This window comes from Glossina fuscipes, unplaced genomic scaffold (assembly GCF_014805625.2).
Source record: "Glossina fuscipes isolate IAEA_lab_2018 unplaced genomic scaffold, Yale_Gfus_2 0, whole genome shotgun sequence".
Classification (NCBI taxonomy): domain Eukaryota; kingdom Metazoa; phylum Arthropoda; class Insecta; order Diptera; family Glossinidae; genus Glossina; species Glossina fuscipes.
Genome location: NW_023998414.1, coordinates 42,360,904 through 42,383,351, shown reverse-complemented (window position 1 = coordinate 42,383,351; position 22,448 = coordinate 42,360,904). Strand labels below are relative to the sequence as shown.

The 22,448-nt window shown below is 35.1% G+C and overlaps 1 protein-coding gene across 1 annotated transcript; it reads right to left on the bottom strand.

The window, feature by feature from the left end:
- Window positions 1-8,055: 8,055 nt before the first annotated feature.
- LOC119644548 (homeobox protein B-H2) lies at window positions 8,056-19,717 on the bottom strand. The gene is made up of 3 exons (XM_038044119.1): window positions 19,635-19,717; window positions 8,390-8,822; window positions 8,056-8,287 (listed from the first exon to the last, which is right to left on the bottom strand). The coding sequence occupies exons 1-3, from the start codon at window positions 19,714-19,716 to the stop codon at window positions 8,056-8,058; spliced, it is 747 nt and encodes a 248-aa protein (XP_037900047.1). The 5' UTR covers window position 19,717.
- Between the last annotated feature and the right edge of the window lie 2,731 nt (window positions 19,718-22,448).

Sequence of the window (22,448 nt, the reverse complement as noted above, 5' to 3'; positions counted from 1 at the left end):
AACTGTTACTCTACGTAGAGGAAGAGCAAAATTATCGAATTTAATCGCGTACATTGATTGTTCGCATTACTCTATCATTTTCACCAATAGATGTCGCTGATTAAATTACTTGCAAATATCTAATGTATTCCTCTGTGGGCACACCGTCCTTATCTCAACAGCTACTCCAGGAATATGAAATGCTGATATCATATAATGTTAGCTGAGTGTGTGCGATTTTTTCCAATCTTTAGAGAGAAATTAGATTTCATTTTGTCTATCGCTGGTGGTCTCTTTCAAACTCAAACAAGGCCCAATACTATACGGGGTCAAAAGTGTACTTTGAGAAGTTCAATTTGTTGATTCGATTTTGACTATTTGTGGGGAAATGTTTGCTGATACTTCCGTCAATTTGTAAAAGTTTATATTAAAGTCTATCTTGAGCATCGAATGATGTATGTACCATGGGCTAATAAGTAATGAGGTGCCCGGGTTTTTTGGTTTAAATTTTAAATAGTATTTGCCTTTTTTTAACATTCATCAGCTTCATTGCATAGTTAACAAATTAACATTTGAATCTGTTTATTAAAGTATTTCTCGATCTACGCGCGCTTTTATTCACTAAAGACGCCCTTCAGTACAGCAGATCTTTCCTTAGCACTCGTCTCCTCTTCTAAAGTCGTCGTTGCAAAATTCAATTCAATTTTTGTAATTCGTCTCGAAATTATTCCATACGATCAGCATGAGATGAACGCAATCGCCATTGATAGTTCTATGTATCAGGCAGTTTTTGAATGTTTCGAGCAAAGCGGCGAAACAAATTTATTTACGTAACTGATCAGTAGGTGGATCTTATCGCTAAAAATGTGTTGTGTGATGACAAAATTGAAGCATTCGTCATGCTTGATGTCCTTCTTGTTACTTCCTGTTTTTCACTTAATATCATTTCTTATATATTTTTTAGATAGGTGCTGCCTAACTTTGCCTGCACAAGTCCTGAGTATCTCGTATTATCGTCTCTCTCGACCCTTACGTGCCTTAGTGACTTGGGCAGATTATGAACTTAACACACCGATTTGAATTTTTCCACAAATTCTTCAAAATTTTTTGCTATTCCTTCATTCTAAACTTATGATGAAACGCTAGATGTATTTATCGCAGCTAGGCGAAGTATTAATTTCCTTCAAAGATGACGCGTTCCCTGTGATGTCATGAATATTCATATGATAGATATGTAGGGTGACGGCAATAGTTTTATTACAGTTCAAATACAGGAGGTCAAAAGGCACGACGCGTCCTGCCGAATATGTAGACTTTGCGAAAAAGTTACAATAAGTTAAAATCCTGAATAACTGTTGGGGAGGTATTCGGTCCCTTAACGAAATTTACGGAACATTGAAACCGTTTACAAAACCGATTGGCAAATTCTACTAAAACGTAATCTTTTCACGCAACAAGCAGAAAACTTGTTTACTTGTCCAATTAATCTACCCCTGCTCAATTCCTGGCAATAAGTGTACCACTGAATAAGCTGTTTCAATGGCTTCTTCACTCACTGGAACTCACAAGGAATGAATGAAAAGAGAGAGAGAGAGAGAGAGAGAGAGAGAGAGAGAGAGAGAGAGAGTGAGAGTCATTTCCTTGTGGATAAACCAGCTTCAGCTGGACAAATTATTAGACTGTAAATTGGATCGATATGGCAGCACAGGTGTTTTGCTTCCTAGACAGTTTTTCAATTCATTTGATTTCTTATGTAAATGCCACATAGTTCGTCGAGCAAATACGTAGAACACACATTTACCGGTTGTTTCTTTGTGAGTTCCTTAGAACTTTTGGCAACTCACATACATAGTCCCGTCGTGGAAAAAAAAATGGCATAAATTTCGATTCATTGCGAAAAAAATATTATACATGTCCGGCAATAGCTCTTGCGTAATAGGCATGAAAATTTCCCAAAGAAGGAGTGCCGACTCAAAGAGATCGCAGGTTACAATATCGGAAGTAATTTCGTTTTGTTGTTGTTGTTGTTTTTTTTTTTTCGCAACAAATAATGAGTTTCATTATGCACTCAACAATGCCATGCTCATCGCATTTGACTTTTGCTATGCAAGGATTCTTCAGCTTATCAACCGTCAACTATCCATCTTTCTATCTCTCTTTCCCTTTTCCACTCTCTTATTTGTTCTTATAACTGATATTGTTTACAAATTTCATTTAAATATAGGACTATTAATGTGTAAGCTTCAGTGTGCGTATACATGTGGGTGTGCATTTATGCTTGGGTTTAACACTTGTACACTGAAGATACTGGTAATAAAGTTTATAACGGTGGTGAAAACTAAAAGGATTTCGTGTCGTTGTGCATAAAGTTATAATTGTTAAAACACTCCGAGCTGGTGAAGAGTGAACCGAAGTGGGGACGGAGAGCGAACGTATAATGTAAGAACTTTTCATATATCTTTAGTTGTTACTACTGCCGTACATTTGTGGTGGTATGCCCACTTGATGTTAGGCATCGTTGATTTTTTCCTCATGGCTTGTTAACGATTGGCATGAGTAGGCAGAGCAGACTCGCATATATACATTTTTATACGCATACGCATACGCATACGCATACCCATATATACATACACTCTATCTGTATATAAATTTATGTAAAGAGAAGCAGTCACATAAGAGAGGGCGTTTATTATATAAAAAGTTAAAAATCTTTGTTATGATTCCGTTTGGAAAAATGTTGTAAATTGTTTTTAACCTTTGAAGCAGAAATCTGGAACATGACTTCTTTTCAGTTTCATTTCTATTTAATATTTGAATTCTTTTTTTGTTTTTTTTCGTTTTGCTTTCTGCTATTTTGTGCCATTAAGAAAAGCAAAAAAAAAAAACCTGCATATCTCTTTTTCCCTTTTTTTGTCCCTCTTTTCTTTTTTTTTTCATACAATTTTATGCTTATTAATTTTTATATACATTTTAAATATTTTCTATTCACAGATTTCCTTTTTCTATAACCATTGAATCAAATCGTTATAAATTTTACTTTTTTATTCGTTTCTCTGCATTCTGCATTCATCTTTATCATTATTATTATTATCGTCATCCTCCTCCCCATCTTCTTCATTATTATTATCATTATTATTATTATTATTATTATTGTTGTTACTATTATTATTATTATTATTATTATTATTATTATTATTATCATTATCATTATCGTCGTCATCATCATTCATGTACATACATATATTATTCATGATTTGAAGCATCTTTTAATTAGCGTTGTGCAAAAACTTGTTATTTATATTCTCATATTTACATCTCTTTCGCTCCACTCCACTCCACCCTTCGTCCACCATATTTTCGCTATTCATTGCATCTCGTATATTTAACGTTTAAATGGGGAATAATTTCTTTACTCTTTTATCTTTGGCATCAACAATACTGCTGCCATTTTTTTCCTCAGCAACAAACTACAGCCGCATTCAGTATTAAATTCGCATTATATGGAGTTTTTCACGATGAGTGGGTTGGTTGTAGTTTTGTATATTTATTTGCTGTAACGGGGTTTAAATATGCATGAAAAGCTCGCTGAAAACGGTTATAAAGTGTGGACAGGATTGCCAAAGCTTGTTTATTTTTTTTGAAATTTCAAATTTCAGATACTTTTCTTCGCTTCATTTTAGTGTTCCGAAGAGAGATTCCATCCAGAATATTGACTCGAATACGCAGTTTAGCAATTTAACTGTTAAACAACACCAATTGATGGCCGTATCTTCGATGACTGGAAAACGAGTAAATTTCGAAATTTCAAATCAAAAAGTTTTTCACGTTTCCGCGAAAAGCAAAACAGGAGGGAAAATTAAACGGGATATATACGATGGGATACGATGCGAATATGCTGTTGTGCACCGCCAGTACTCGAATCTGGGAATGAAAATGTATGATGGCGTGTACACAAAACTAATGGTTCGGACGAAGCGCCTTACGGGAAAGCTTATGTCAAAGCTAATAACACTTTTAAAGCCCTTTCATTGCCCAATTGGAGGCATTGAAGTAGATTTTTTCGAAATTTTTACCGAGAATCGCCGGATCATCTCGTTTATATATGTTTATTATAGATTGCGAGTTACATTGTATATCTCGTGAATAACTCAAAAACTTTCGGTATAAAAAAAATTTCGAATTTTTATTCAAAACCTTCGCATTATAAGAATTTTACCATATTCTGGAATTTTGAAGTGAAGAATGTATATACAATTGACCTGTGCTGTAGTTACGTGCAAGCGTTTATCAGCTGAAATTGTATTATGATAATATTGAACCAGGAATCAAGCACATTTTTCCTACATTTGATATCAATTTGCTTAAAGCATACGCGTAGGTCCCGTTTTGATCGGTAGATAACCGTTTTACATTTTTTCCATTATGTCTACACTGTACGACGGCAGTCTCAACGAGAAAGTGAATCAAGTGATTTGCGCAGCCACATTCTGAAAAATCGGCTTCGTAACATTTATGTAAAATAGGGTTCTAGAGGGACCGAAACCAATGCTGGCCGGACAGTACCAAGATCGAGGCGATAATTGCGACTTTTCTCGGGCAATTAATTCCCATAGCTTGACCGCAATTGCACGCTTTAACCGCATTACTTGTTGACAGTGTAGAGTAGATTCGGTCGTTTGACCTTGATACTCAAAGCGTCCGATTCTCCTTCGATATCACTATACTGCAAAGCAAAACAATTCGGGCTTTGTCATCATTTCTGCACTCTTATCCATCCTGAAGATCAATCGTAAATCGCACTTTCCCACTTGCAGAACGAAAACGAGCAAACCATTTACGTGCTGCTGGTTCGACTAGAACATTACTACGATAAATGTTATGAACTTTTTCAGTAAATCTTTCTTTAGAATTTGAGATCATTTTCAAAACGCGATTACTTTCGATCCAATACTAGTTTGTCGGGTTGTCTATGCGTTGTCATATCCGATACGCATACGAGTATGGTTTTGTAGGAGATGGGATTTAAGATTAAAATTAATTAGCAGTGATCTCGAATCGGACGATTAATTTTTGAAAAGTGAAAAATTTCCTGATATCGTACTATGGTATCTCTATTCTATGAGCACTCCCTTCCCTGGCGCGTTGTCAATATGCTAGGAACTTACAATTCACTCACTCTACCTGTGCTTTTTCAGCCACCTACCCTCGCCGTCGTCATCATAACCTATTATGTACCTATTGAAAAATCAAGTAAAAAGAGATTGTGTTGCTTGTTTTCCGGTTGGCTAACCCACTGCAGTCAACCATATTGTTATCTCTCATATATATTTCATCTTCTTCACTTCTTGTCTAACCAACGCCAACAACTCATATTCCCCTCCGTTGCGGCGCCTGTCTCGCTTTGCACGAAGCGTACATTTATGAAAAGAGAAAACTTTTTTAATAAAATGCAATAACGGGATTCTTTTTTTCATTCACATCCTCATTTTTTCACATTCCATTTTTCAAGTATTGTATAAATTGCAAAAACATTTTTTCCCTCATTTTTCGTTTCTGTTTCTCGTCTCTGTGCGGTTTTTATTACACAGAGAATTTATTTTTGTTAACGGATGAAATAATTTTTTAATCGTAATAAAGCTCAAGTGCAGGTTGTTATTTTTTGTTCAGAACATTTAATGGTTTCACATTTTCCATGCTTTTTACCGGGTCGTCCTTTCGTCGCCCCCTGCATTCTATCACGTAAAGGCACCTCTTTTTGAATAAAAAAAATTAATTGGTAGAATTTATATAAAATAAAATGAATACACAGTGTCGGCCATTTTGAAAAGATTTTTTTTTTTTTTTTGTTTTTTTTCGCTTTTTTCATTTCTTTTTTAAATTGAAATATTAATGCAATGCCGGGTTGCGACGGTTCATTTTCCGTTTGCCGAGATGATAGGGAAAATATGTTATGAGCTTTACAAGCAAGAACAAGGCAAACAAAATTGCCTTTGTTGCTCTAAAATTTGAAAGATCCAATATTTTTTCAGAGAGCTTCCATAAGCGATCAACAGTCACCTTGATATGAAAGTACAATAAGTACGGCCGCAAGTAATTGCACGAAATTCGCAAAACGTTTTTGCTAATCTCGCACATAGCAGACGCAGTGAATATATAGACTGTAGTAACCTAGTATACCTTAAGCGCATATTAAGTCAAAGCTTCTGGAATTTCTGGGCGAAAAACGGAATCAAGACATTTTCGTAGACATCTTGACAATATTAAGAGGGTTTTGCAGAAAAGGAAGCAAGCTATTCTCGGAGAAGGCAAGCTCTGTGCTATACGGGACACGAAATCAGTGAAAATTTTCCAGTCACGACTTCCCAAAATCTTTACCAGTTCTGGCCTTGTTGCGATGTTATTAATCAATTCTGCAACGTTTATTCGCATTGCACGCTTTACGCGCCATAACTGTAACAAAAACATACAGCCTCGCCTCAGGTGTTATCAATCCGGGCTTTGCTATCATTGCGATCACATCATTCATATTTGGCCACGATCTGTTTATAGTCGCATGTTTCAGATTTGTTGTCATCTGCCATAAATCCCTTCAAAAATCGCTTGCGCAGGTGGAGATTGGGTCTATTCGATTTTTCAAGCGCGCTATGGCGTGTGGCTTGATACGCTTAGTATCGTTAAAGTTACACGACTAAGGCTATCGCATAGTCAAGCAGTTAAGAAGTGGAACTATCAAGTCGGCCTACAATGTTTAATTATGGTTGCAGCTACAGTGAGTGCATACGCTTTCCAGGCTGCGGCCATTGCCACTCTCTCTCTGTTCTTTTCCACATTTATTTCTGGCCACCATCGTATTACACGTATCAGGTATATCCCCTGGGCGATTGATCAAATTAAAAAAACTTGCTTGGAAGAATGCATTTTGAACTGATTATGATAATCCAAGATGAACGAACCGTAGGATGCCAAAAAACATCAAAGAGCACCAATTCGTCTTAAGCTTATAACAGTATTGTTGAATATTTATAAAGGAAATGCAAAGGGACATAGTCGTACGATTTGATTTATTTCCTACTTGGACTTTTCCATCGTCCACGGACCCGTGCATCGAATATATATTTGCGCTTTTCGAAGAGTGAAGTGAGAGGTCGTTGAACGCAAGTTTTTTTTGGTCTAGAGACATTTCACTTGAATAATTGAATGACAAGCCAAAGAAAAATGGAAATGCCGTTCTAAACGTAAACTCTCCGTTCGAAATTCTTGATTGATATCGTATAAAAAAATCAAGTGTCAAAGAAAAATACTGTTGTCTTGGTTTCGTTTTTCTTTTTATGTCTCTGAACGTGTGATGATTAACGACCACTAGGTCTAATGCCAGGCTTATGTCGAATGCAATTGACTGAAAAACGTCCCGTACGAAAGACTACTACTATTGCGTGCGAATTTGCATCGCATGAGTAGGATGACTCTTATATGGTTTTAGGTTGAAACAGTGCTTAAAGTGAAAATTTGCAGAGCGCGAGTGGGTGCCGTTGCTGGGAAAATTCCAATAGAAAGTGGTGAAGAAATGTGAAGCGTATTCTTTCTTTACGGTTATTTTAGAGACTAAAACGAATATCATATTTTAGGTCAAAAGCGACAACAGCAACAACAACAAGAAGGAAAGACAAACATATATCGAGCATATTTTCAGAATGGGTTACTTTGGACTATGCATAAGCTTGATTTACGAAAGCAGAGGCAACCAACAATTCGGCATTCTATAGAAACTAAAATAGCGAAGCATAAATCCGAATGCGAATCGCAGATTCGCGTCCATATAATTGGTGAAGAAATGGTGAAAAGAGAGCGGATAAGTGCATTAAAAGAAAAATGTTAATTTTTCGTTTTTAATTTTAATTTTATTTAATTTTTATTATTTAACACATTTTGTTTAATCTTTTAAAAGTATGTTTTTATACATGTTTGTTTAAATTAAGTTAATATTGCACAATACCTTAAACTATATTTACAGGGACAGAGGCGAGAAACTTGACAATGACTCTTCTGTGAAGTTTGAAATAAAAGTCAATGGAAAATTTACATGGGGCAACCGTGAACGTAGCTGACGTTACGAAATATAGCGGCAGCAGCGGCGGAAGTTAAAAAATTGCACGGATTGGCAGCACTGAACGAAGTCAAGGCTGGCGGACAACAAGTAAGTGGATTACCGTTTGTACCGTTTTCACCAGCACCCACAAACTCTTTCTCTAAAGTGGCTTGATGGCGCAACTGCTCCAAACGAAGTTGATTTTGACGTTTCCATTTAGTTCTGCAATAAAAAAATTAAGAAGAAGAAGAAGAAGAAGAAGAAGCATTTCATGGTGCGAGTGAGAGTGCAAGTGAGAGTGAGCGAATAGTTGCAACTGATTACCTGCGATTTTGATACCAGGTTTTAACTTGGGTCTCGGATAAGTTTAATGTCTCAGCCACATCGCTGCGATCGGCTACACTTAAATATTTCTGGCAACGAAATTTTCGCTCTAAGTAAGCCAACTGAGCATGAGTGAAAGCGGTGCGTCTTCGTCTCGGTTTGCGACCACTTTTCGTTAAACTCATTTTGTGATCGATAAAATTATGATTAACGTTATTATTGGGATTTGAGTTCAACGTCGATCCATCGGCTTGATGGTCATTATCGTTTAATAAAATGCTAGAGTCTCGGCTAGAATCGTTAGCGTTATATAATAAATGTTGATTGCCTAATTGACGATGATGGCCGGAGAAATGGCAATTCAGAGCTTCCGAATCCAGTGAAGAACGATCTTCTATATCGATATCGGAATTGTTGTCCGATAGATCAGAATCTGTTTTAAAAAATAATATATTAAAAATTCTTCATAAATAGTCTCACTAATGCCGAAAAATAACAAATTATTTCAACTTTTTAACAACCCGTTGTGCTAGCGCGTGCAAACGCTTAACTTCCCACTAAGTAAATTATGAAAAAACAAAAAAATGAAAATATATTATATCCATATATTACATCCATATATATATATTTATATGTAGTTTTTTTTGAAATTATTTTCTATATATCATGTATTGAAAGGCACTCAATGGCAAAAGTTCTCTCTTCTGAACTGTTGCTGTTAAAAGACAATTCAAACGTTAATGCATTATCAAGTGGGCGTCGCTTCGCAAGACGAGCACATATGTGCACATGCTGCTTGTGTGAAAAAATGTTCAACCCTAACTCGTTATTATCCTTCAAGTGTCTAACTTGGCTGACTTTCAATGTTGCTGTCGTTGTTTTTGTTGTTTTCCTTGATTTCATAGGAAATCATCAGAAAACATTAAAAATAATCTTTACCTCAAATTGTGTTTTATTTATAACTGGCATGTGTTCCACATTCAAAGATATAATGTCCTATCTGTGGTCTACACGTGTTTCCAATCTTATTTCTCTTTCTCTCCTCGTAATCAGACTTGTTTTTCTTTGCGTAAAATCTTTTTAAGCATAAATTGTATGAACTTCTGACCATTGCATCCACGTGCTTTTCGATTTTTTAGCATGGAATCATGGTGAGATTGAGAGATCAACAAATACGCATCATAAGTTTCATATTAATATCGAATAATATCGAAATGAGATTTTCATAAAATTTAAGCTATCTCCACGTGTCTGTCCGTCCGTTTGCTTGTATGCGTTCTTATATGACGACGTAAGATCGGAAACGCTTCACGTTGGTTTTGCTCTCTCATGTCATCTTACCTTATTGTAAATAAACACTTAAGGAATTTGCCATTGCTCTATGTGCTATTAAAGAAGAGGCAGTTCTCATGCATTTAATCTATTCAAGACGTCTATGTTTGCTTGCAAGGGGCATTTAGATAAACATAAATTTCCAAACTTCATATTTAGCAATCGTAAAGTACGAAAACAGGTGTGTGTGTGTGTGTGTGTGTGTGCGACAGATTCATTAATGTTGAAAACAGATTATCAAGGGCAATTATCAGTTACGCGAAAACTTAAGGTAAAATCAACTTGATCATCGCAAAGGGTTTAGCAATTCTAATTCAACTAAAACGTTCGGACTTGAATAATATTTGTGAAGGTTGTCTTTCGTTTGATCACTCTTACAATGCCGCTCGCCGTCGAAAAAAGTATTTTGTTCGTTAATTTTCATTGTGAGACTAATCACTCAGGCGATCGCACCTATTTGTGTAATACGACGACGATCGGAAAGAAGTAAGCGAAGAGAAAGAGAGGGAGATGGTGGCCGCTGCCTAGGGGATGTGTACCCAATCAGTAAATGTCCTCTGTTTCTACCGACTAAGCATTCATCATAACCACGATGAAAGTAAACTGTACCGCACGTGGGATTTGAACCCACCAACACGGACTTGATAGCCGCATCTTGTAACACTAATCATAAACCTAGCTTGTACGTTGTAAGAGTGGGTCCTTATGGGCAATAATTCATGGCCCATTCATTGAAACAAGTGAGCAGACAGACGAATATAGCAGATGAGCTAGCACACTCCCGTTCAGTTTCCTTGAAAATTTTTCTCTATCTTTGCCAAAATACTTAATTGCGGCCGTTTTTCTATTAATGTTCAGTTAAATCGCCTCAGTCGCGGTCACCTACGTTCTGGAGCAGTGATTTCTTTCTACAAAACATGTCGTGATCAATTCGAATGCAATATTTAGGTTTGCTTGGATGTTTTACATTCTGACATTTATCGACTTAGGTTATGAAGTTTGGCCCCTCCCTTCCCCCTTTATCACTTTATCATTTTCTTTGATTCACACAGAAAAAGCTATGCTATGCTAACTTACAAATGTGATTTTTTGCACGCGTTTGCACTTCGATGAGATCATTGGGATACTTTGGCGTAGTGCAATTTACGACTTCTTTGAAAAGTTCTCTAAGCTTAATTATAGACTGTTTCATGAAACTTCTGGATAAATCTCTTAGGCGATTCTGACTGACCTTTCGTGACCGCAGTCTAGATAAAAATTTGTCATCAATTTGCCTCATAAGAGGAATGCATACATTTATACGGCTATATAGCTTCCTTAAGTTTGTTTTTTTTTTTTTTTTTTTTTTTTTTTTTTTTTTTTTTTTTTTTTTTTGTTTTTTATAATTTGTTTATCTTTTTTATTATTTCATCAATATATTTTGATATCCTATTGTCCTCTTTGCCAAAAGATTTTTTGTTGATCTGCGTGACTTTTAACCCCATACAGCGGAGCGACGAAACAGCCAGAGGAGATATTCACCCCATTAAAGCAGGAAACACGTATGTACATAGGTACGCTTGTGAGTGCTTAACTGAAAAAATATAATAATTGAAGTTTATTGAAAAATCATATTCGAGAGTAAAATCTTGACTTTTTTTCGTGTCTCTGATATTATGCGTACATATATACATGTCCTAATGCATAGGTACATATTATTTAACAATCGCACTCAAGTGTCTCGTATGGGTTTTTGTCTTAAGGACTTTTTCTTTTTTTTTTTTTTTTTTAAGAAGAGTAGAAGTTAGCAAAAGTCACGTCTTAGCAATTGATTCTCCATATATATTTGAATTTTTTATTTGATTCTATTTTTTTTCTCTAAAAAAAAGAAAAATTATATTAAATTGAAAAAGTTTTCTCTAAAAACACTTTAATGGCATCGTGGTGAAAGTTAAGTGTCATAATTGTCTTGCGTTTATCTCTTAAATAGTTGTAATTACTTATTATACATACCTCCGTATATACATATTATTTACAATTGTGTTCAGAAATTTTTTGTCTTTTAATTCTTGTGGAAATTATTCTACACTTAAACCCGATTATAAAACGCTAATTAACATCACTAATTGTAACATAACCTAAGGGTAATAGTCACAAGAAGAATCATAGGAATTACAAGAACGCGCATTCATCTACTCGTTCGCATTGTCTTACTCTTTCTTTCTCTATTCCTCTTATTCCTCCCTCTATCTCGCCCTTTCGCTTACCATCTTGCATTATCATTTTCATTACGTCTATCTCTCAACCGCCTCTCTATATCTGCCTCAATTTCTTAATCAGTAAGTCTTCTTCGCTCCTTTGCGATACATTATAAGGTTTAATTGTTATGTATTCACGTATATGTGCGCGTTTCTATTTACATATATATATATATATATATATATATATATTTTGAATAAAATGGTTTTTGTTGTTATTGTAAAAATTTATCATTTGCTTGCAAACTTGTTTACGACTGTTTATTATTGTCGTCTTCTGTACGTGACAAATTGCTTATAAAGTTGTTAACATGTGTCTCTCCATTCATTCAATCACAGAATCTCGTTTGTGTTTTCATTTAAATGTAGCTTTGCCCGAGGCTATCTGTTTGCTATTGTGTACTCGCAGATGTTTCTTTCTTTCTCTATGTATATATATATGTATATATAGATATATATATATATATATACAATCACTCCCATAGTCTTATTTAAGTGTTGAGCTATTAACAGTTGCGTTGTACTCAGGGTATATGTACCTTATAGTCCTTCTAGCTAATTGGTTTGTTTATATCCTGTGGTTTTTTTTTTTTTTTATTTATTTTTTTGATTTTTCATATTTTTAATCACTACTTTAAAGGTTCGGCAGTATAGACGAATAGTAAATGTCGAGTCTTTAATATATATGTACTCTTAAAATTGATGAAAATAATTAAAGAAATATTTTTATTCGGCATATCCACTTATTATATAAGGATACATTAAGTCTGTGCGGAGGTATGCAGCATCCAAAGGGATTTGAGATAGATCCACTTTTTGCTTTACGGCTCGATGCAGAATTACTTTCTGAGTCGAGTTAAGCTAATCATATCGATCTGCCCGTTTGTTCCTTTTGTTTCTCTGTATTCATCAGCCTACAGGCCGCAATGTTTTAGGTATTTTGATGAAATTTGCTGCACTGATGTGTTTCGACTTAAAGACGCATACCATTTAAGTTAGCTCGAATTGAAGCAGTTTTTCTACGACTTCTCATATAACGCTTTATTTTGAAAATTCATTATATGAATAACTGTAGGGTGGCGTAGGATAGGCTGTGACCCATAACACTAATAGTGCTTTTGCTTGTTTAATTCTAAAAATATATCGTCAAGATATGCAATTCTTATCAAAGCAAGTAAGGACATTATAGCCGGACAACGCTGACTCTTAAATACCGTACACCATATGGCCTAGGGCAGTTATTTGCTCGTTCTGATAATGATACACCAAAAAGTACACATTATTTTTATGAACGCCTGCATATTGAAAGGTTAGCTTTGCTTTTCATATAAGAGTTCGCGTTTCGTAATACCGCCTATATGTGTCGAGGACCAAAAATATAGATGTATGTGATGCAAATTCGCTACCGTTAATTTTTTTGCTGGAACGCTACTACGAATTAATTTTCATCATAAAATATTAGAAATTAAGCCTTTTTCAAAAGAGGTTACTACCCATGAGATATCTTATGTGGAGGGAACCAAGAGCTAGACGATTGTGTGTTTGAAATTAGGTACACTTAATCTTTTTACACAGTTAACAATTAGTCTTTTTTGGCATATAAGGTCTTAAGTGTCATGAGAATCTTTATATGCGGCGGTATCCAAAAAATGGCCCAAATTCGTTAAAGTAGATTTGTTTGTCAATTATGAGCCGATTTTCACAATGAAATTTTGAAAATTCAATTATTTTAACATAAAAAGTTTCAGTTTTCATAGGAACGCTTATATGAGAAGTTGTTCAAAAAGTTGCTCGAGCCCGTCCAAAGTTTTTACACCAATTTAGAATAACAATATATTAATACTTAGCCACTTTTGGTGAGAAATTTTGAAAATTGCCATTTTTTTTTCATATACACTCTTGACTTTTCAGAATAGGGGGAGTGGTCAATGAAGTGGACTAATCCGCGTGTAGACTAAATTTCATCACGTTAGACAGACAGACGGACAGGCATACATGCAGATTTGGATTGGTTTGGAAAATAATTCTTAATTGAGGTGGGTTTAACTTAGGCTCTTCTCGGTGTTACATACGTCCGCACAAACTTAACATACTCTGTAGAACAGGTGATGTAGGGTATGAATACTTCGTATATACTTTTTCTGCTTCATTCATTGTTTAATATTCGCTCATTAAAGTGCTTTACGAGTTCGAAGATTCTGCGATAAAGGCTCTATCAATAGTGTCGGACTCTTTCAAGTTCAATATTTAGTCTTAAAACGTCTGCATGAATACAATAACAACAATCCCTGGGATATAAAAATCGTTTTTCAGAAAAACAAAAAAATAAACATAGGCATCGCAAAAAATGATGTACGTGTGAGCAGTTAAACGGCCGATTAGCACTATCCCTGCACTGATTTATTAGATGGCTTAGACAATTGCTTTTGACATTTCCTCATGTAGCGTAATTATCGCGAAAAAAATAAGCACAAAAAATACATTTTATGGATTTTCTCATGCATTATTAAAGAATTGCACTTTTCAGATTTGTTCTTCTATTTTAAGCAACCAAAAATAGACGGAAGAGAACTCATTGCTTGACTTTGCCAATTCACTGTTCCGTCCATCTTGCAGTAGCGCGTTCTTAGCACATTCAATTACGCAAAACCGGAAATAGAAATTAGAAGCTTGACGCATACTTTTTTCTTTTTTTGATTGTATACATTTGTAATTTGCACATACATATAAATTGCTCGCGAAAATGTCCATATCGAGCAATCTGCCATTCATTATCCACTCGCAGTTATCGGGTCGCAATCTACTAGAAAAAAGAATTTATCGAGACTATCTAAAGCTTCAATTAGCAGTAAAGAAAAGTAAGTAAAAAATTATTTTCGGTCGTGGCCGAATTGTTTATACCCATCACGGTTAAGGCATGTGGGCGTTGTAGGCATGTCCTTTGAAAAGTTTAAGCCAATTCCAAATTCTTTTGCAAACTTGTAGGTAATATTTTTATTTTCCCTACTGCAAGAATGTTTACCACAAACACTACACAGCTGCTAAAACTGACAGGTGGACAGACGGACATGTTTAGGTGCATTCCAAATTTGAAACTGGCCGAAAATTTATGTACTTTATGGGGTTTTTGAAGCTTGTTTCTTCGCCTTGTAAAGGTTTTGAAAAAATATATTAAATTTTGATCCAATTTTTCCCGCATTTGTACAGATGCTACAACAGCATTGCCAATGGAATATGCGTTCAGAGTTTTGTAGACTTATCGGTTATAGTTTGTGACGAATGAGCAAAAAACCAATTTTTAACTTCGCTTGGAAAGCAAAGGTGTTCTCAGTTTACGTGCTACTGTAGGCGTGTACTTCGACCGATTTGGCCAATTTTCAAAACCAATCTACGGGCAAAAACTTGCAATGTGTCTGTCAAATTCGAAGGCGATAGCTTGAGTTCCCGGCTAGGAAAATGGTCACAACAGATAATATGCAGACAGATAGACGCACAGAGGTAAATGCTTAAATCGATTTAGAATTTGATGCTGACCAACATTATATATATATACTTTGTGCGATCTTTGATGCTCCCTTCTGGGCGTTGCAAACGTTTTGACAAAATGAATGTATCTCTGACGAGTACAAAAATGGGATCAAAACCACAAACACGATAACCGGTTGGTTTCTTACGTTTAGTGTAAAAATTAATATAAACGGCGCCCGAAATCACTTGTTGGTTATTCGTTACCTGCACGCCCACAATTTATTCAATTGATCACAAATTAGAGTCCTGCTCGCCATTATAGCAAACATGCCTTAGCATAGCATACCAACCGATAACCCAAAGTATTATGCAAAGTATTTCATATTGCTAGCGAGCAGTTTTCCACTGTTTCGATTTCTGGTAATTGAGACTAAACTTGAAAGTGAGTTAGCTGACGACAGTAATGTGAAACGAGCGCTGAGTTTTTCCCTACTCGTACTTTACGAATAATTATTGCATTTTCCACGCGGTCAATCAGACGGGTGGATATTAAAAGTTCAAATTTGATATTAGGGGACGGTCAGGCACTCTATGAACATAGTTAAACAAATGGGGTCCGCTTTTCGCTTCATTCAAGTGTAGATGTTCGCATTAGACTCGATTTGACCATGTTCGGCTATTCGTTCATCTATTCGTAGCTTGTTGGCGGTAACCTCTTGGTTTTGCCTTTTACCGTACAAAACCGCAATTTGAAAAGTTTTTCTTCATTTCCAGCAGCTAAACATAAAATTCACAAATCCAGTGTCCTGATCGCGACAAAAGAGACAAAAGTTATATAATTTTTCGTTACAGTAAGTGTGAGCCGATTGTTCTTACGCCGCAACTGCCGGTTGACTCAAGTTAATATATGTGGCGAGTTTCAGAACGACCTCTGCTCTCTCATTCTTTAGCGACGAAAACATTTCGACACATACGACAAAACACGTTTTAGATTATTGCCGTTTTCCCTACTTTCTTAACGACGAGCATTTAACTAAAACATTTAGTTGAATAAACAATATATGCAGAGAGAGAGAGAGAGAGAATGAGAGAGAGAAAGAGAGAGTCTTGATTACAGCATCTCTTGTGTTAATTTAGGTTTTAAGCAAACAGATGGAGCAGTCAACTTATATTGTCATATAAACTCAGAGATTTCTTTTACAATTTTAGGCGAAATAGCAAAATTTTATGTTTCTCCTTAATCGCCTAAATTAAAAGATATCGTTTGATGGTCCATTGGATTGTCATTAACAAGTAAGAGAAATATTGTGAGCACGCTTTGATGGGAATAGTCGATAGCCATTGCTGATATAAGCCAATACCATTACCAAATATGGGGCGGGCCCCAAGGACCGATCGAAATTATTTTTTAAACTCTTAAACAAACCCTAACACATTTCAAGTCAATATTTTTCGTGAGACTATAAATAGAATTTTTTTGGTTAATTACAGTATTGCGCTCTCTGAGCGTTCTTGTGATATGCTGTGATCATTTTCAAACTTAGTTTAGGTTAGATTTATCCATAATTTTGCGAAGACCAAGAAGATATATACAAACATATATATATATGCATTTCATACTCATCGCCCAAGGATGGGGGGATATATTGATTTGGACAAAACGTGTGCACCATCCAGAATGGAGCTCAATCCACAAGGCCCCACAAAGTATATATATCCTTGATCGGCTTGAAATTCTTGATCGATCTCTCCGCCTGTGTAATGTCTGTTTTAAATATTCTCTTTGCCGCAATAATGAAGCTTTCGACTTCGAATTTAGCAAACAAATTGAAAGTTCTTGCTCGTAGATTGGTATTGAAAATTGGCCAAATCGGTCGAAGCATACGCCTACCGTATCACGTAAACTGAGAACACCTTTCTTTCTAAACGATATAAAAAATTGATTTTTTGCTCAGTACAAGATATAAATCTAAAAAACTTTGAACGCATATTCAATGGGCGACACTGTAGCACCTGTACGAATATGGAAAAAATTGACCACACCTACCCAATATCATAGTGTATCAAAATTTAATTTTTGTTTTCAATACTTTTCACAACAAGCTTTAAAAACGCCATAAAATATGTAAATTCTTGGCCAATTTCAAATTCGGAATGCCCCTAAAGATGTCCGCCTGTTCGGCCATCCAGCTACGCAGTATGTGTGGTAAAAATTCTGCTATTCGTTTACGAGTGTATCGTTCACGCAAATCCTATTTGCACAAAAATTTGACCCAATCGCACACAAAAACTGTGAACACTTTTGCTTTTCGCATTTGCTGCGCGATATTCACAAACAAATACATTCTATAGATTTCTCGATTTTCGAAAGTCTATAGACTTAGAGTCTGAAGACTTTTTTAGTCATTTTTAGTATAATGGTGACGGGTGATATAAGATTCGATTGCAACCGAATATAAATTTGTTACGTATCCTATTTACGTATCTTATTCACGTTCCGTAGCATTACATAAATGAAAGGATGTACGCGCGTCTCGATAGTGGGTACAAATGTACAACTGGACATTACTCAAAGCGTAAAGTATTTACGTTCGATTAAAAAATCAATGTTTCCCAAGTAGCGAGTAGCAACTTAGCTTAGTGGCCGAGTGGTAACGTAAGTAAAATTTCATATGAAAATTATAGTTTCAACGAATAGCATGAGAGCATGAGCATAAAGAGGCCAGCTCGTCAAACCTTGGCCAAGTCAGCAAATTTGCCATTATCCCTACGATCGATTCTCATTAGGAAAAATTGTTCAATTGAAACGTTCAAAGTTAGAAGGCAGTCAGAGAAGGGCATTGAGTTTGATACTTGAGCTGAATATCCATCATTCACTTGGGTATAATGAAGATATGACATCTTTTCCATTTAAACTTCAAACATGCAAGAGATTTATATTGCTTTAGGCTTGACAGTTGCGGCTCGCGAGCCGCTTTCAACGGACTGGGGGGTTATGTGTCGACCTGGTAAGAAATAGTTCGAAATTGTGTTTACTTTGAGTCCCAGCAAAATTGCTTGAAATGTGGTCTCACATGGCGAATATATCGCAAATTTGCGAATGCCTTTTATATTGCGTATGTGTGTGTATATGTGTGTGTGTGTGTTTGTGTTTTCTTTTTTTGTCTTCTTAATTTTCTGTGCATACGTCCTGGTGACTAAAAAAAGTGAAATTTATTTTACGTCACTTTTCTTAAGGAGATTGCGAGAGTTCTATGCACCATTGTTCGTATTGTGCACTGTGTCAAAAGTTTGTTATGGAACTTTGGATGGGTCTAATAATGTTTGGGTTAAGTTTTTATCTTTTTAAAGACCGACGGCCAACGGAACTTAGCTGATTAAATGGGCAGCAGTGAGTGATGTTGATCAGTTTGCTAATTTCTTTACCAATCTCTCTATGTGTTACACGCGTAATGTCGTTTTTCATATATTTTCCTCCCTCCCGTAGTGAATGGTAGATAATTAATTTTATAAAAGGGAAGAAAATATATGATGTTTTTTAAAAAAGCTTTATATAAACTAAATACTGGCGACAATTTTTATTGCTTTTAATTAACTTATCAAGCTTTTTTCGCCAAATGCCTTCAATGAACTTTGAAAAATTCTCTCTTAACTGTTTCGAAATTTTCTAGAAAATTAAGATCGTGTTTTCAAAAGATTTAAGAAGAAGAAGAATTTTTATAATAGAGATGATTTTGATAACGTTTTTATTCGACCTCTTGCAATAATAATCAGAAGTTTATTTCGAAAAATTTTCAAACAAAAATTTTTATTAAAAATTTCCACAAAAGCATTTTTTTTTTTTACAGTCATTTGAAGCTTCCTGTTGAGGAAGTCAAAAAAAAAAAAAAAATGTACAAAATATATAAGAAAATTGATTGATTTCTAATGCCACGATCTTTAATTCAATTGATTAGTTAAAGATATAGTCACTGCAAGCATTTTTACGGATCATAATTAACTTTACTTTGTTGAACGCATTTATATCTCGTACAGCAAAGTGTAAGCGATGTTGAGATATGAAGAGCATCTGAATAAAATTGAATGCAATTCATTTAATGGGAAGAGCATAGAATATGTCTTAGTATCTGCTACATTTCTTATTGTCTATCGTTGACCGTCGGCGCCACAAAATTAAGCTAAACCTTACTTCAATCTAATATGCTTACCGTCATCGGGCTGCTGACGATTATTTATTAAATCACCGAGTAGATCCTTAATTAAAAATGATTTTGAATTTTGTTGATGCATGATTTTTTCTTTTCTGATTCCGTTGTTTCCGTTTCCGCTTTCGCTTCCGTTATTGTGTATACTAGATTTGAAGTTTATTTCAACACTTTTTCATAAGTTTAATTTATATAATTTTTTTTTTTTTTGTTTTCAAATTTTTTAATTAATTCAATTTTCTTTTTTTTATATCTTATTACATTTTACTTATATATATATTTATTTATTTATTTATTAACTAATATTTAACTTGTTGGACTATCTTCGTTAATACTTTGAACAAAAACCACTTTTACGTTCCTTACGAATATTTTACGTTATATGGTTTTTGTTGTTCGTTAGCCATTAAACTGTTAGATAAGACTAAACGAATTACCCATAAATACTGATGTGACAGTTAAAAAATAACTCTCTGTTCCTATATACATATAAATACATATATATTATTTAAACGTTAACATTCAATCTAAAAATCTGTGCAGAGTAAAATGTGTTAAAAAGAAATTAAGGCAAATATGTTATAAATGCACGCAGTTTACTCTTCTCTCCGCCCTTACATATAACATATAAACATATAAACGCCATCTAATAAACCAACCACAACAAAATCAGATGAAACAAGCAAGGAAGCTCTAGTTGTCGCGACTCGCAGCGACTTGATGATACCCATCAGCACATTCGTAATTTTGTCTTGTTAGTTGTAAGCGACTCATTTCTTGAACGTCTTTACAAAATTTTCAATTCAATTTTCATTGATGATCGTTTTTGAATTTATTCTTGCTTGGGTATGCGTTGACAACAAATAATTTCAAATTTCTTTTATTGTAAAAAATTGCTGGCAAATTGTAGTTGGACCGCTGGACCGCTGGACCGCTGGACAGACGAACATAATGAAATTGACTAAACATTGCGTGCTGGAGGATGGTTGCACGGATCATTGTTACATTGCAAGGAGTGCGCTTGAGACAATTTAGTGTGCGTTACAAACAAAGTATTAAAACTAGCATATGGTTATCCTTCGAGAGCGGCCAGAACACGAATGAATTTTTCGATTTTTCCCTCTCTTACTCTCTCTTTTACGATACAGTCTAGTTTACTTTCGCAGAGAGGCATTCAATTTTACTTTTCTTCTCTCTTTTCTTCTCTCTCTCTCTCTCTCTCTCTCTCTCTCTCTCTCTCTCTCTCTCTTTGTCATTAGTGGTAGATATGCAGTTGTAATAAAATGCCGCCCACAATACAAAAATGCGTTAGCCATTTTGTTTCACTCTACCCTTTCATTTCATTCATTCTCTCCTTCTTACTTATTACAGTCGGCGTTTATTCTAACCGTTGGGAATTTTATTAGACGCGAGAGAGTGAGGAAATTTTCAGGTAGAGTGGTTGTTATATATATTGCAAACGTTTAGGCTTGTTAACTCACTGAAATTTTATTGGTTGTTCATTGAATGCACGAACTTTTTCATAATATTTTTACATCAACCACCGAGACATTAATGTTATATACTAGTTTCGTTACACTATTTGTAACACTTAAATTCCGTGAACCAGAAACTTTTCCTCTACTTAATCCACGTAGAATTCTTCTTATAACTCTCATATATCGAGTTCGGGTATAAGTTAAGTAACTTGAAATACAACAAAACTTCCCTTCATCTTAACATTTAGAATTAACTAACTTTCTCAATCTATTATTAGACCAGCTGATACATTCCTATCTCAATTGTATAGTCCGCAATATAAATACAAAGTGTAGAGCAATTAAAAAAGTAATCTGAGATCCTCTTAACTGCATCCGACGACATACAGTAAGTTAAAATTATTAATGTAAATAAAAATAATAATATATTCCTTAAGTCACTTGGTTAGCGGATTACGTACGAATTTTGCGCCTTTTACGATCTGTCGAAACAAAATCGCAATCATCTTGTCAGCCAGTTAGCGCGCATTTTTTAGTTGCCTTGCTTCGGTGTGTACAAAATGCAAAAATTATAATGCATTTACTTATCCCACATCATCGGCAAATTGCAAAATGCAACCACAATCGCTTTAGCTGCATAGAAAGGACGCGGTTCGACTGGTAAAGTGCTGCGAAAAGCGGAGTAAAAAAAAAAAAAGAAAAAAACGAAAACAAACACAAGCGAAAATAATTCAAAAGATTTGAATGCAATGTTTAGCGACAAAAAATGAGTCCATTACCATATCAGGCAATAAGATATTATCAGCAGCAAGTCCACTGTTGGATTTTATTTCAAAATGGTAACTAATACAAGCCTAAACATAAGTTTTTTTTATCAGGGGAGATACGTAGGGATACGTGTTATTTGCAAATTGATTAATCATCTTTCAAGTCGTCTCATTGCGACCATGAAATCGTAAAAGCTGAATGAAGCGTGTGTGCTTTATTTACGGTGGCATGCACTTTACGCGCAAGCCTTTCCAACTCTCAAACATTTAGTTAACAGTTCGATCTAGGAGCTTCTCTTCTTTAACTATCAGTTTTTAGAATCGAGGCTTTTGTTATACACTAAGCTAAACATTCAAGATTTTACATCATTTACTAAACTTGGTGTAGTTTAATACAAACTCAAAAAGATGCTAACCCCCTCTATATTTTTTAGGTCCTTTGCGGGACAAGGATTTAATAATTACATCATTACACGCCATTGCCGTAACAAGAAGAGAGAATTCATTCAGCTATCGGTTTGCCAATCAATTCATTTTCATTTCGCTTTTGTTATCCCGTGTAAAGCGTGCAA

Bases quoted from the DNA above. Each gene is read 5' to 3' on its own strand.
- LOC119644548 (XM_038044119.1), bottom strand. From the start codon at position 19,716: ATGCATCAACAAAATTCAAAATCATTTTTAATTAAGGATCTACTCGGT. The intron at 8,823-19,634 runs GTAAGCATATTA...TTTTTAAAACAG, and splicing joins TCGTCAGCAGCCCGATGACG to ATTCTGATCTATCGGACAAC. The intron at 8,288-8,389 runs GTAATCAGTTGC...TTTTTATTGCAG, and splicing joins ACCTGGTATCAAAATCGCAG to AACTAAATGGAAACGTCAAA.